Source organism: Mytilus edulis, chromosome 1 (assembly GCF_963676685.1).
Source record: "Mytilus edulis chromosome 1, xbMytEdul2.2, whole genome shotgun sequence".
Lineage (NCBI taxonomy): Eukaryota > Metazoa > Mollusca > Bivalvia > Mytilida > Mytilidae > Mytilus > Mytilus edulis.
In genome coordinates this window covers 9139753-9154570 of record NC_092344.1, presented here as the reverse complement: position 1 = coordinate 9154570, position 14818 = coordinate 9139753, and the positions used below count along the sequence as shown (strand labels likewise).

Genomic DNA, 14818 nt, shown 5'->3' with positions numbered 1-14818 from the left:
AAGTTATTAAACTTATGTTTGATGCATCTCAAAGATGTCTAAATGCTCGCATTGTTTCTATGTTTTGACTTTCATTCTTTTTGGTTAATTGTTCCTGACTAAAGTTAAATAGAAAAATTAATGCACCTAGTTTGTTTGATATTTTGTTTTATTTGCGGTAAATGTAGCGTGGTATTTATTTAGCACTGGGTTCCGCCATTGAAGTATTATTTATATTGTCCATATAATGCTTCAATGGTTCCACTGACATTGGTACTAGTAGTCGTTTCGAAATTGTAGAGTGGTGTGGACTGTTGTGCCTCATTGTGAGATAACTTTGACATAATACACCGTGTCTTCTTTTGGTATTGTTTACTACATGGAGGGATTTTGGGTCAAATTATTATTTCATCATATGCTGGGTTTTTTCTAGCAGCTTAGTTGCTGACTATATAAAAGAAATCTGAATATGGACGTCAATGGGAAAGATAGCATTCAAATAATAGAAGAACAGGAAAACAGCCAACATTTCATCATAAACGTTTATTATGTGACATGTTGGTTATACATCAACGAGTCCGCAACTAAATGACAAAAATAACCAAAGGTATATTTGGATCCTCAATGCTCTTTAACTTTGTACTTGTTTGGCTTTATAAATATTTTGATTTGAGCGTCACTGATGAGTCTTATTCAGTGTAGACGAAACGCGCGTCTGGCGTACTAAATTATAATCCTGGTACCTTTGATAACTATTATGCAAGATGCCGATTTCATCTCAGATGACACCTTTTTTTATTTTCTTTTTTTGCAGTGTAATTATGAAGACAGTTATTTTAGTTTTAATCACGGTCAAAAGAAAGTAAAAAAAACCATGGCAATTCAACAGCTAATTTAAGAGTTATATAAGCACCTTAAAAGGGGCGTTAGTTCATGTCTACTTACGTTTACTTCCGACAAACTTGCACACTTTGTTTCGTCAACTGTAATATACATGTTCAATTGGTTAAATACATTCTCTTATGAATTGACACTTATGCATTTCCGTTACTTTTAACTTTTTTTGCTGGGATAACATTTTTTAACTAAATTTTTTTTTAATAAAATAAAACACCATCAAAAACCCGTTTCTCTCTTATTTCCAGTGCATATATACATATGTAATTATGCAGTTATGCTTAAACTAAAGATAGGTAGTATTGAAACACGTGAATATCTACAATAACATCTAGCAAATGAAAACGATGGCCGGTTTGCAACTAAACTTAACGTCAACATATATGATTTTAGCCGTCTTATTGTGAACTTTACATTTCTATGTAGCAAAATCCTAGCAGCGCCTGCATATTGCGTATATATCTTCAAATTGATGCGATAACCAAGAGCTTGCGTTTCGTGATTGCAATTGTCTTGAATCTAGGGGATTGTTTCTTTGGTCTGCATGATGGCTACTAATCGCTCCCCGATAGTTCGTTCTGGAACAGCTGATATACTGCTTCTCGAGTAACAAATGGAGAGAGTGTGTGACAACTTCATTCAACATGGTCGAAACAAAAAATGAATGAATGATTGATTGACATCTTTATAATGTCACAAAATAACTGATTTCATAGTATTTTTGAAAAGTTAATGTACCTTGTTCATGCACTTAAGAACAAATACTTTATAGGAAGTGTTTTCTTATTCAAAGGGTATTTGTATGCACACTACTTATGATGGATGGGGACTTAAACTAACTTAGATGATCTATATAGTGAATGTGGTTTTATAATATTTTATAGGTGTGACAAAAAAGATTTTGTAAGTGAGTCATTATTTTTTTTAATTACTTGCATTATAAACTATGGGTGAGTAAGTGTGTCTCTTTTTGTCAAGAAACTTTTGTCCACGATCGTTCCTGGTGAAAGGTATTCAGCAAACGTGTGTTATGAGCGCGAAAATCAATCGAAAATATTGATCATTAAACATTCGCTACATTTTATTGATGACGAGGAAATAAAACACATGGAGAGATTAATATTTGTTATCAGTTGGAGGTTTAACACTTGTATTTCCTCATTTAACATCCAAATACGTGGAATTAGCTATGTAAGAAACAATGAATTCAGACATTGAAGATTTATGAGGAAAAAAAGTTGAAAAAAAACCAACCCTAAATTCATACTGTTTGAAATGATAAAATAAGGAGATGGGGTATGTTATCACTAAGACGACAAGCAACCAAAGTTGAAATGTAAGCAGTGTCGGGTATAAAGACCCCGACATGAAAAATATGAGACAATTCAATTGAGGCGACTAACGGCCTTGTTAATAACAAAATCATTTACAAAAACAAATATAACAGGTATGAACCAACGGCAACCACCGACAACAGGTTCATGACTTGGGATAGGCATATATAGAAAGTGGCAGGGTTAAACATCTTTGAAGTTGCCGAAACTCCTCTAAACTGTAACAATTACGTAACAGTAAAACATACTATCAGATTATAAAAAGCAGTTTGACTCATCAGATCGACACAAAGTAGATAAAAAGCATTGAACGAAAACAGAGACCAGTCCTTGCAGGGTATTTCTACATCCATTAAAACACAAGAGTTCTGAGAGTACTGACAGCTATTTCAAAACCAAAACAACTAAAAATATAATGTATCTATGACTAAAATATCAATCGCTTCATACCAAAAATTCAATGAATATAGTGTAAAGACGTCATAAACGTTTAGAGTAAAACATAACATGATTGTGTAATGCCAAAATACAGGTATCAACAGATGGTGGTATCGTGTCAGTGCATCTGTGAATAGCAATAGCATTTTAATTTACTGATGACATATTTATATCAATAAAAACAATATTCAAAGACCTAAGTACAGTGTTGAGTTGGTAAATAAAGGCAACAGTAGTATTTCGCTGTTCGAAAGTCATTAATCGATTGAAAATCCGGGTTACAAACTAAAACGAGGGCACACATCAACTATAAGAGGAAAACAACGAAACACTAAATGCAACAAAAAAACAAACGACAATGTAACACACACCTAATTGAACTATATCTAGTCTTAGATGCATGTTATTTTATTACTGAATTACTGAGTTGATAGAGGCTTTGAACTAGCTGTCAGTTAACTGCGAGTACTCTCAGATCTGTACCTAATGTCTTTTTGTTATTGGGATGTACAAGTACCCGTCCACGTCGACTTGTATTTTTGTTCATCTGATGAGTTAAGCCTTTTTCGAATGATTTTTATAGTTCGTTCTTATGATGTACTATTAAACCACTGTCCGAGGTTAAGGGAAGGGTCCCGCTGAAATGTTTTAACAACGCCACGTTCTGTATGTACGTGCCTGTCCCAAGTCAGATAATTCAGTGGTTGTCGTTTGTTTATGTGTTGCATATTTGTTTTTTACATAAATTAGGCCGTTAGTTTTCTCGTTTTAATTGTTTTACATTGTCATTTTGGGGCCTTTTATAGCTGCCTATTCGGTATGAGCTTTGCTCATTATTAAAGGCCGTACGGTGACCTATAGCTGTTAATTTCTGTATTATTTTGGTCTTTTGTGGAGAGTCGTCTCATTAGCAATCATACCACATCTTGATGTTTTATATAAGATAACAACTGCCATTACCTGACTTGGTACCGGACATTTTGAGAAAAAAATGGTGGGTAGGTAACCTTTTAGAATAAGTTTATTTAAAGGATTGATAAGTTTATCCGGAACTTATGTTCTCAGTTAACAGCATCACCGTACAAGTTAGGATGTGCTCGTCATTTTGAAATAAGTTTTCTACATGAACAGCCTAACGTCCAAACCAAATCTGTCTATTTTTTGACGAATTTGTTGTGGTTTTGAGCAATTTGTGGTAACGAAATTCATAACTTCATCATTTACCAGAAATACGTGGATTTTTTTAATTGAAATCCAAAAAGCGAACAACTTGTGACACATAAACAACATAAGACGATATTTTGTATAGAATTTTTCGAGCAAAATCGAAATATCTAAATCTAGGGTTAGACATTTATTTCTGTTAATATTTGATTTATTTAAAGTAAGTTATGTCGGTAGAATTTCGGCAGTAAAGTTAGAGAATTCTTGATTATTAAACGAAAAAATATCACCAAGATGTCATCAAAAGTTTTTTAGTCCCATTCCAAGTTAGTAATGTTCGTGTGACAATCAAAATTGTACATAAAAAATATAAAATTTTGCTTTTTTGGAATTATCAATTTAAATAACAGAAAAAAAGAATTAAACAAGAATTGTAAAGTTTACAAAAATCCGAGTCTCTCTTTGGATATTGCTTTACGAAGATAATGACATCAAATACTAATAACGAGTAAAAGAACAAGTAATTTCATACATTAGCCACAACTTTTAAAACTCGTTGTTTTCACCTACGTATAACTGGTGGTTGTGGTAAAGTCACGGTTCTTGTAAATATTTCACCCTAAACTCGAAGGTTAGGGTGACATGTCGACCATAATTATTTGTAACATGATGATACACTAACATGCCAAATAATTTAACCATCATAAATAATGTATTGGTTCATTCTGAAATGTTATCAATTTTACACTGTAGTAAGTAATAATAATAATAATAATTATAGTAATTTAATAATAATAAATTCTTTATTTAAAGAGAGTTACTCAATTAGGGAGCTACCATTTGATTTTTAGGGGGTTGGGTTGGGGGGGGGGGGGGGGGGGCTAGGATGAAATTTGAAAAAAATAGGCAGGACAGGAGTTTTGAGTAAAAAAAAAAGGCAGGATGTGACACTTGCAAAAAAAAAAAGTCAGGACGACAATTTAGGTAAAAAAAAGTCAGGATATACTAAAAAAAAAAGGCAGGACCGATTAGAGTGAAAAATAAAAATGCAGGACAGAGATTACAGCTAAAAAAAATGCAGGACACAATTTTTCATCCTTACCCCCCCCCCCCCCCCCCCCCCCCCCCCCATTTCCATTCTCAATTTCATACATTTCTTAAGCTCCATTTTCTACAGGAACAAGTATGCACGTGTTGTGCTGAGTACACCACACACGTCACAACCTTATCATTATCAAGATGCTGATTATTGAGAAAAGTTTGACGAAAATAATTGTTAGAAAAACAGACGGAAAAGATGGTTGCAATTTAAAAAAAAAACTTTAATTGGTCTTATCAACCCATGCCTCGCTAGAATGCTCGTATCTGAGGCCAACTGTCAGTCATAATTGTTCACGGCATGTCGTTTTATGAAGATACATGTACGTATGTGACAATATTTAATTCTATCAAAAGATCAAGAGATAAAATAACCCATGTTTGGCTTCTGTCAATGATGGTTAACCTATCAAAGTGTGTCTCCATACACAGCCCAACACGTGTGGTTGAACTTTAACAACGAGACATCATTACAATTGTTAAAATTAATCAGTCTTTTACTTTAAGACAAGGAAGGTGTTATTTGACGAATTTATTTATTTCAGCAACACACAGGTATTTTATAACAACAACAAACTGAATATAGGAGTTATATGAAACGTGTTGGAATGTCTTGAATCAAAACTTAGTGAATATTGCACTCCTCACTGACGGATAAAATCATACGACACATGTTTATTATAAAAATTCACACACATTTGACAAAGGACAATGGTTATCAAATATCAAAACAATGATTTGATTTTATAAATGGGGGTCATAAATGATTTTTTAAGAATATTCACAGGTGCCTTGGTGAAGAGAAAGTATTATTACGATATATATTTAATTAAGCTATGCTTATTTGAACATTTGTTTCGAGTATGATACCTGTTTTCAGTTGGATTTGAGATCAAATGTCACGCCCTTTCATTTTTAGAACGATACATGTATTTATAAATATATATACATCAAGGATACATGCTTAAAAAATTAACCTTAACGAATGATTGTTTGCTTATGTTGTTTTATGAAACTAGTTTTTCTTCAAAATTTCTCCTAAAACTATTAATTAACGGAGCTGCTCCTGTCTGTCACCTTGAACGACTCCTTTTTAGCTCACCTGGCCCAAAGGGCCAAGTGAGCTTTTCTCATCACTTTGCGTCCAGCGTCCGTCGTCGTTAACTTTTACAAAAATCTTCTACTCTGAAAATACTGGGCCAAATTAAACCAAACTTAGCCACAATCATCATTGGGATGTCTAGTTTAAAAAATGTGTGGCGTGACATGGCCAACCAACCAAGATGGCCGCCATGGCTAACAATAGAACATAGGGTAAAATGTAGATTTTGGCGTATAACTCTGAAACCAAAGCATTTAGATCAAATCTGACGGAGGTAAAATTGATTATCAGGTCAAGATCTATCTGCCCTGAAATTTTCAGATGAATCGGACAAACGGTTGTTGGGTTGCTGCCCCTGAATTGGCAATTTGAAGAAATCATACCGTTTTTTTGGCTATTATCTTGAATATTATTATAGATAGAGATAAATTGTAAACAGCAATAATGTTCAGCAAAGTAATATTTACAAATATGTTTGCATGACTAAAATGGTCAGATGACCCCTTAAGGAGTTATTGCCCTTTATAGTAATTTTTTTACCAATTTTTCGTAAATTTTTGTAATTCTTTACCAAAATTTTCCTCTACAACTACTAGGCCAAATTTAACCATACTTGGCCACAATCATCATTGAGGTATCTAGTTTGAAAAATGTGTGCAGTGACCCAGCCAACCAACTAAAATGACCGCCATCGCTAAAAATAGAACATAGGGTTAAAATGTAGATTTTGGCTTATAACTCTGAAACCAAAGCATTAAGAGCAATTCAGACATGGGGGTTAAATTGTTTTGCAATTCAAGATCTATCTGCCCTGAAATTTGCAGATGAATCCGCCAGCCGGTTGTTGGGTAGCTGCCCCTGAATTGGTAATTTTTAAGGAAATTTTGCTGTTTTTGGTTATTATCTTGAATACTATTATAATAGATAGAGATAAACTGTAAACAGCAATAATGTTTCAGCAAAGTAAGATCCACAAATAAGTCAACATGACGCAAAAAGGTCAATTGACCCCTTAAGGAGTTATTGCCCTTTTTAGTCAATTTTTAATAATTTTGTAAATTTTGTAAATTTTTGTAAATTTTAGCAAAATATTTTTCTCTGTAACTAATTGGCCAAGTTCATTATAAATAGAGATAATTGTAAGAAGCAAGAATGTTCAGGAAAGTAAGATATACAAACACATCACCTTCACCAAAACACAATTTTGTCATTAATCCATCTGTGCTCTTTGTTTAATATGCACATAAACCAAGGTGAGCGACACAGGCTCTTAAGAGCCTCTAGTTATGTTTAGGGTGTGTTACTCTTTTATATATATTTGACTGGTTATAAATTACTTGCAGCTGGACGTTAAATAATTAATTGATTTATTAAGCAATATTTATGGATTGTGTAGCGATATCTTCTAAATATGCATTTACATTTGTTTTTGTTTTTACCAGACCTATTTCTTTGTACTTTCAGAAATTATTGGCAGTTTTTTCTTTAGCTTAGGCTCACATCGAACAGCAATCTATAAAGGGCCCCTAATGTATGTATTATTTTAAAAATGAAAACAAACCGTAACTTACGAGACGAGAGACGCTCAAACGGCTTTGGTATGTCCTCTGATTGTATTGAAATAGTCCGTCTCCGTCTGTCTGGTCTGACAGGTCCAGAACTAGCTCCTGATTGGTTGGACATTAGAGATTGTCTGCTGACAGAAGATTTTGTAAGTCTTGGTGGAATATCCGGTACATATTCCTCTTTTACTTCTAAAAGTCTCGTTCTAGATTTTAAATATTCCAAGTACAACTTCGCTATCATATCACTACTATAAAGATGTTTTGGCACGAAAAATGCATTTTTATATGGTTTTGAGATATTTGGAGATGACATTTCCAGAATAAGCCGTAAGCCACACGAGACTGGTATAATGAAATGTGTTTGTTGACCTCCTGGGAAAGTTTCCCTGTAACCAAGAACAAATTCCTCGCTTACAATATTTGTTAATATGTAATTACCCGGTGCATACAACACACTAGGATGTTCGTATTCATCCTTAATCACTATATTCTGTAATCCAAAATCATCAACAATTTCCTTTAAAGTTTCTTCTTCGTCTAACACAACCTTAAAGTATAAAGATGTTTCTTCCGAAATGAAAACAGGATCATCTAAAAGTCGGACAACAATTCCTTTGTCGTGTTCAATGTCGGTTAATTCAACAACGCTTCCACTTTTAACTATCCTTTTTTGCCATGGCGATATTGGTGTTTCAAATGGTGCTTCAACACTAAACCACGTGGACTTATCCTGGTGGATTTCATCAACCGAACTACAACGTTTTCCAAGCCTATGTACCTTCCCGTGATAATCTAAAGGAATACGAATTTTGTCTTCAGTTACTCTATCAATTCCTTCCACAAGATCCAAATTCTTTACCAATTCCAGCACTAGAATATCCCCTTCAGCAAATGGTAAGTCCCTTACGGCTTCCACTACCCGAACCCTCTGTGGTAAAACAAATATTATATCACTGAGGAATTTGATGTCCTCCGTTAACGACATAGTCTTTAAACATAATCTGGTCGATATATTTTATATGTTAACATTGATAGCTATGCACAGGTATGATGTGCTTTTATGACATAATTATATATTTTTACCAATTTCTAAAAAATATTTGACTTGTGAACTTGCAGTGAGATTATACATTAGATATTTCAGGTAGATTGTTTAAAAAAGTTCAAAAAAATAAAATAATATGCACTAGACTAAGTGTACATTTTGTTAAATTTCTTTCATGTTGATTAATCAAACAAATCTCTTAAATATGAATGGTATTTCAACAGATATGCGGAACTTCTTGAATAGGTAATAAATCATTTATTTTTAAATGTTTAATCATTTTATTATGCAATTATGATATAAAAGACAACAAATATGATCATAAACGTTGGTTTTAAAACATGTATATAACGAGCAGTCAAAGGACTTAGGTTCAAGTATATGTGTCAATGTTGCGTGATTACGGTTTCCGTTCTAACGTAGCGTATTTCTATGGATTGGTTGTTGGTTACTTAACGTCCAGTGGCAAATATTTCATGCATTATCAGGAGAACGTTTCTATAACAACATTCCCGAGGTATGCCCGAGACCAACGATTTATGTAGCATATACTATACAAACCCTTGCTCAGACCAAAAGTATGTATAGCTAGAAAAATAAACATACTGACACGATTTAGATGACACTTTCCTTCGTTTGGCATACACAGAAAAGATTTTAACAGAATATTCATAAACGACAAAGTTCTACTGAAGGAGTTACGCGCCTTGGTGTAAAACGTCCTTAATTTCTACGGGGAAAATAATACATTTAAAGGCCGATCCGTAAAATAGCCCAAAATATTGTACATACCACATCAAACAGAAGTACTCGACTCCCCCCCCCCCCCCCCACCCCCCTACAAACAGACTTGCTAACAAAGAATAAGCAATTACACATGCTTGGTACATGCACAAAAGGTTGTGGGGTTGAAGCAGTTTTACGCGTGCACAACCTTCCCATATGCCTTTCCAGATTACGTGTCGTAAAATTAGCAGATCCCAGCAAGATGACCGCATATATATACTTAATTAAGGAAAAAAAGGCTGTATGATAATTTGGAAAGTATGATTAAATGTGATTTCTAATACAGAAAACTTGCTTAGATATCTACGACTGTTGGTAGAATATTGCCGCTAAAGAAAATACTTTACCATAGATTTCGGACTTTTGAATATTTTTATCTCGAGCATCATTGAAAAGACTTAACATTGTCGAAATGCACGCATCTGATGCTGATGCTGATGCAATCAAATTGGTTCCATAGTTTTGCTCAAAACCAAACCTTTCCAAAGCCAAACACATGAAATACGCGAAGCTATAAAAACCAACAGAACCTAACCAGAACAGTAAAAATCGCCGGTCTTGGTTTACTTTGCATAAGAGATCACTCAGCATATGAATTGCTATCTGTTTGCAAGTTTTAGATTTACAATAACACGTCATCTTCTATCTGATTTGATATCTCGGCTTACTTTGTTTGGAGAATAAGAAAAAATCTCACTAATTTAAATTTAAAGTTTATAATCGTTATCAACCGATCAAGTGGAGTTCTTTACCGTGAGTTCTTTTTCATTATTATCCCCGTACTATATAAAACAAAAATATGTGGTATGATTGCCAATGAGATAAATCTTCACAAAAGACAAAATGACACCGAACTAACAGCAATAGGTCACCGTACGGCCTCCAAAAATGAGCAAAGCCTGTACCGCAAAGTCATCTATAAAAAGCCCCGAAATTACAATTTTAAACAATTCATACGATAAAACTAACGGCCTAATTAATGTACAAAAAATGAACGAAAAACAAATATGTAACACAGTAACAAACGACAAACAATGAATTACACAAGCTCCTGACATACAGAATGTGACGGGGTTAAACATGTTAGCAGGATCCCAACCCTCCCCCTAACATGAAACATAGGTGTTACAGTACAGAGGGATTGTGCTTGATATTCATTTATGACGAAGATATTATCTTTCAATCAGTTTAATTGAGGTCTGGAGCTGGTATGTATGTAACTGCTAGTAGTCCTTTGATAATTTATGTATCATTATCATTTTGCGTAGTTTCTTTTGTTACCTATTCTAACATCGAACTCGGACTTCCTTTAAACTGAGTTTTATTGTGCGTATTGTCTTTGTTTTTCGACATTGTCTAGAATTATATGGGGAGGGTCGAGATCTCAAAAAACAGCTTTAACCCAGCCACATTTTGCGCCTGTCCCAAGTCAGGAGCCTCTGGTCTTTGTTAGTCTTGTATGATTTTAAATTTTAGTATATTTATGTCTTTCAGATTTTAGTATATGACGTCCATTATCACTGAACTAGTATACATTTTTGTTTAGAGGCCAGCTTAAGTATTTCTCCGAGTGAGGGATTTTCTCGCTGTATTGAAGACCAATTGGTGGCCTTCGGCTCTTTTCTACTCTTTAGTCTGGTTGTTGTCTCTTTGACACATTCTCAGTTTCCATTCTCAATTCTATAACTAAAGAAAGAGCTATAAAAATCAGTTGAAATATTCTAAACTCATTAGATGGATACAAATAGAAATATATATCACAAAACACAGAGTGGACGTGGCCGTGTACTTGTACATCCCAACACCAAAAAGACATTAAGTACCTCTCTAAGAGCACTTGCCATTATTTATGTTCTGTAGGTAAGATTTGGTACAAACATAAGTATTTAATCCAAATATGTCTTAAAAGGGTTTCCATACAATATAGCTATATATATAGAATGAGGAAGCATCGCTGATAGGTGAATGTTCCCATACAAGATATGTGGATGATAAACATCAAAGATAACTTGCACCTGTGATTTGAGCGTTAATATACATGTCAACCATACGCCAAACGTGTCGTGTAAACAGAAGTAAAATTAAAGAATATTAAACAAATACACAACTAAAAGTATATGTTATTTTAAAGATTACGCAATTTCAAATCTAAGGTAATGAAATAAAGTTTTTACCGTGAATCAATAATTTACATTTCTGATTATTTTTTTTACGGAATCTTTGAGCAGTAAGGTGTTAATACAAAATTCTGCGATTGGTGATTGAAGATATTATGGAAATTTTAAACTTTAAATAATCATAATTTAAGTGATAATTTAACAAAGTGTATGCATTTTGGTGGAAACAAAGGACGTCACTCTATATTATTTTTTTATTTTGAAAAGGAAACTTGTTTTGCCGCTTTTCTTGATGTATCTCCGTCGGGAAAATGTTAAACTAAAATATTGAAATTCAACGATGTATAAGAATATGAATACGTGACGAGCTATATGACCAAAAAGGACCAAAACAGAAAAGCAAAATTTCAAGTCTGTCTTCAAGAGCAAGAACCATAGTTTCTCAATAATTTCTAAGTTTACCAACGGAAAATACTTAATTTCAATATGAAGGCAATATGGAAACATGAATTATCCTTTTTCAATATAGTTTGGCATACATATCAAAAACCAGCATGCGGTCATGAGAACCTGTAGTAAGGGGACATCTACTTGGTTGTGTGGGATGTTAAAATACGCAGCAAAGTTCCTACAGAATGAGGACATAAGTCACCATCCATTTTTTCCTACCTTTCTGAAGAAACAGAAATACACTTTTCTTGTTTTTTAAAAGTCATTATGAATTAAAAGATTGATAAAAAAAAATTGACCCCATTACCCTCAAACCCTTTTCTTTTCCAAAGATGAAAATGAATGGTTGGAACAACAATAACTCTAAGCGCTTAACATTACCTGCTGTCGCTACTTTTAAGACTTTTTAAATAAATAGTCCATACTACCCTACATACGTAGGCCTTTTTGGTTTTTTTTGCAACAATTACCTATTACATTTTTCTTATTTGATGTCCCGAATAAATGTGAAATAATTATCACTGGACTTTAATAACCAGCAATCAAACAATTTAAGAGATTACGTAGTGCAGAGAACTGGTCTTACAGACAGGAGAAAAAACAAAACCGGGTCAGAGTTCGAGGAGGATGATAATACAAAGTTCGATAAAAAGATATGCAGGTAAAGTGCAATGTTTGTTTTGTCTTGAATATGTGAAATGTTTGTCACTGGACTCTAATAACCAGTAATCAAACGATTTCGACGATTTAATACGTAGTCCATACTTTGCCTTACTACACAGGCAGTTGCCTCAGAAAATATTTTTCCTATATACCCTTATTGTGAGCTTAACATAAATGGATTTCACAGTGACCTCCCGAGATGAGCATCTCTGGCTTGTTCTGTTAATGTGACAAAACTAATCGATTACTGTTTGCTTAAAAGTCCATGTGACGTGCAAATATTTCAGGCATATACAGTAAATTCAGAAATGCATTTATTTTTTGCTGAAGGGACACGAATGCAAACTTTATTGAGCGATATAAGGAAAGTTTCAATCAAAAAGTGCAATCAGAATGGGTGATTTGTTTAATTAAGTTGAGGTCTCCTTGGCATACAACATGTACACTAAAATCTCCTTTCTTCATGTGCATGATATTTTACAGTTTAACAATAAATAATTAATGCAATGCCCTATTAAAAACCTGTAGAGACAGAATTATGTAGCAAGTTTACAATAAAAAACATGTATACTCAAATCTCCTTTCTTCATGTGCATGCTATTTTAATTCAACTATAAACAATGAAGGCAATGCCTTAAAAAACTGTAGAGACAGAATTATGTAACCGGTATACAATACAAAAGTTTCTAAATCAATCGAGGGTGTAGTGCCAAATAAGCTCCATGAAAATGAGATTTGCCTACTGAATTACAACTGCCCTCGATATCTCATTGCCTACCTATATTAGGTGCATCTACAACTTACAAACACTAACAAGTGTTGATGTTGTACATCTACTCTTTTAATGATGGATTGGTGTTAAATGTCAGGTGGTGAAAATAACTTTCAGGCATAGATTACCTTAGCATTATTTGGCACAACTTTTTTGGAATTTTGGATCCTAATGCTCTTCAACTTTGTACTAGTTTGGCTTTATAAATATTTTGATATGAGCGTCACTGATGAGTCTTATGTAGACAAAACGCACGTCTGGCATACTAAATTATAATCCTGGTACCTTTGATAACTATATTTCATAGCCCATAAAAACATGTTTATGTAATAGAACTATGGACTTGGTACTCAACCTATGTTCTGAGCTGGGCTTTTAAAGTGCTAGTTAACAAGGTATGTAGACAAAACGCACGTCTGGCATACTAAATTATAATCCTGGTACCTTTGATAAATATATTTCATATCCCATAAAAACATGTTAATGTAATAGAACTATGGACTTGGTACTCAACCTATGTGCTGAGCTGGGCTTTTAAAGTGCTAGTTAACACGGTAACAGTCCAGAAAAGACTTGTCACCCTATCCAGACACATTATTTTGACTTCTTTTTAATGAACTGTGCTTAGCAGAGAAGCAGCAAACATTCATCACTCAAGATAAGCTCACTACCATCATGGCAGTGTGTTGCATCACTCAAGACAAGCTCACTACCATCAAGGCAGTGTGTTGCAACTTTTTCAAGGCGAGACACAAATCACTATTCAATCAATAAAGATTTTCTTATTAGTGCTTAGTAACTGTTATTTACTATACTGTTAAACCAATAAGTATATTTCTTGTAGTGATTTTTGAAACCTTTGATTATCCACTGATATTGATTAAAAGGAGAGGTTTGGAATTTTTAATAGAAAATTAGTTTAATACCATTTAATACCTGTATGTGCCTGTCCCAAGTCACAACATAATTAATGGTTACCTTATGTCCATTTTTAATGTAAGAATCTGGACACACAATATAAATAGCTGAACATGGGTAGGCTAAGATTATATGAATGAACAGCGGTACTGTCATGTCTTCTAATGAACTTTTGTCCTGTTAGCTTGCACATTATATATCAGACACTGTGGCAGAAAGTTGAACTAATACAATAAACCATCCTGAATAAGCATGTAATAAATGTTGACAAATATTATGCAGCATATTGCTAGACGGTAAGCAACAATCAATTTATCCATAAATATAAATCATTGGTGTGGCTACAGCTGATGCTTACATTTATTTGAATAAATATCATACATTATTATTTTTAACAAGAGTGTACACGCTGAAATGTCTTGCCTGTTTAACTAAAAAATTTTGATTTTATTTTGATAGGTCCTACAGATAAAATTTACTTAAAGTTTCA

At 33.6% G+C, this 14818-nt stretch overlaps 1 protein-coding gene across 2 annotated transcripts; it reads right to left on the bottom strand.

Annotated features, from left to right (window-relative positions):
- Window positions 1-303: 303 nt before the first annotated feature.
- Window positions 304-8615, bottom strand: LOC139523196 (uncharacterized). Of its 2 annotated transcripts, none has more exons than XM_071317025.1 (2): window positions 7574-8615; window positions 304-962 (listed from the first exon to the last, which is right to left on the bottom strand). In XM_071317025.1, the coding sequence occupies exons 1-2, from the start codon at window positions 8560-8562 to the stop codon at window positions 959-961; spliced, it is 993 nt and encodes a 330-aa protein (XP_071173126.1). In that variant the 5' UTR covers window positions 8563-8615; the 3' UTR covers window positions 304-958. The 2 variants fall into 2 exon arrangements, with proteins under 2 accessions (XP_071173126.1, XP_071173117.1); XM_071317016.1 differs by having other exon boundaries at window positions 7584-8614.
- Window positions 8616-14818: the final 6203 nt, after the last annotated feature.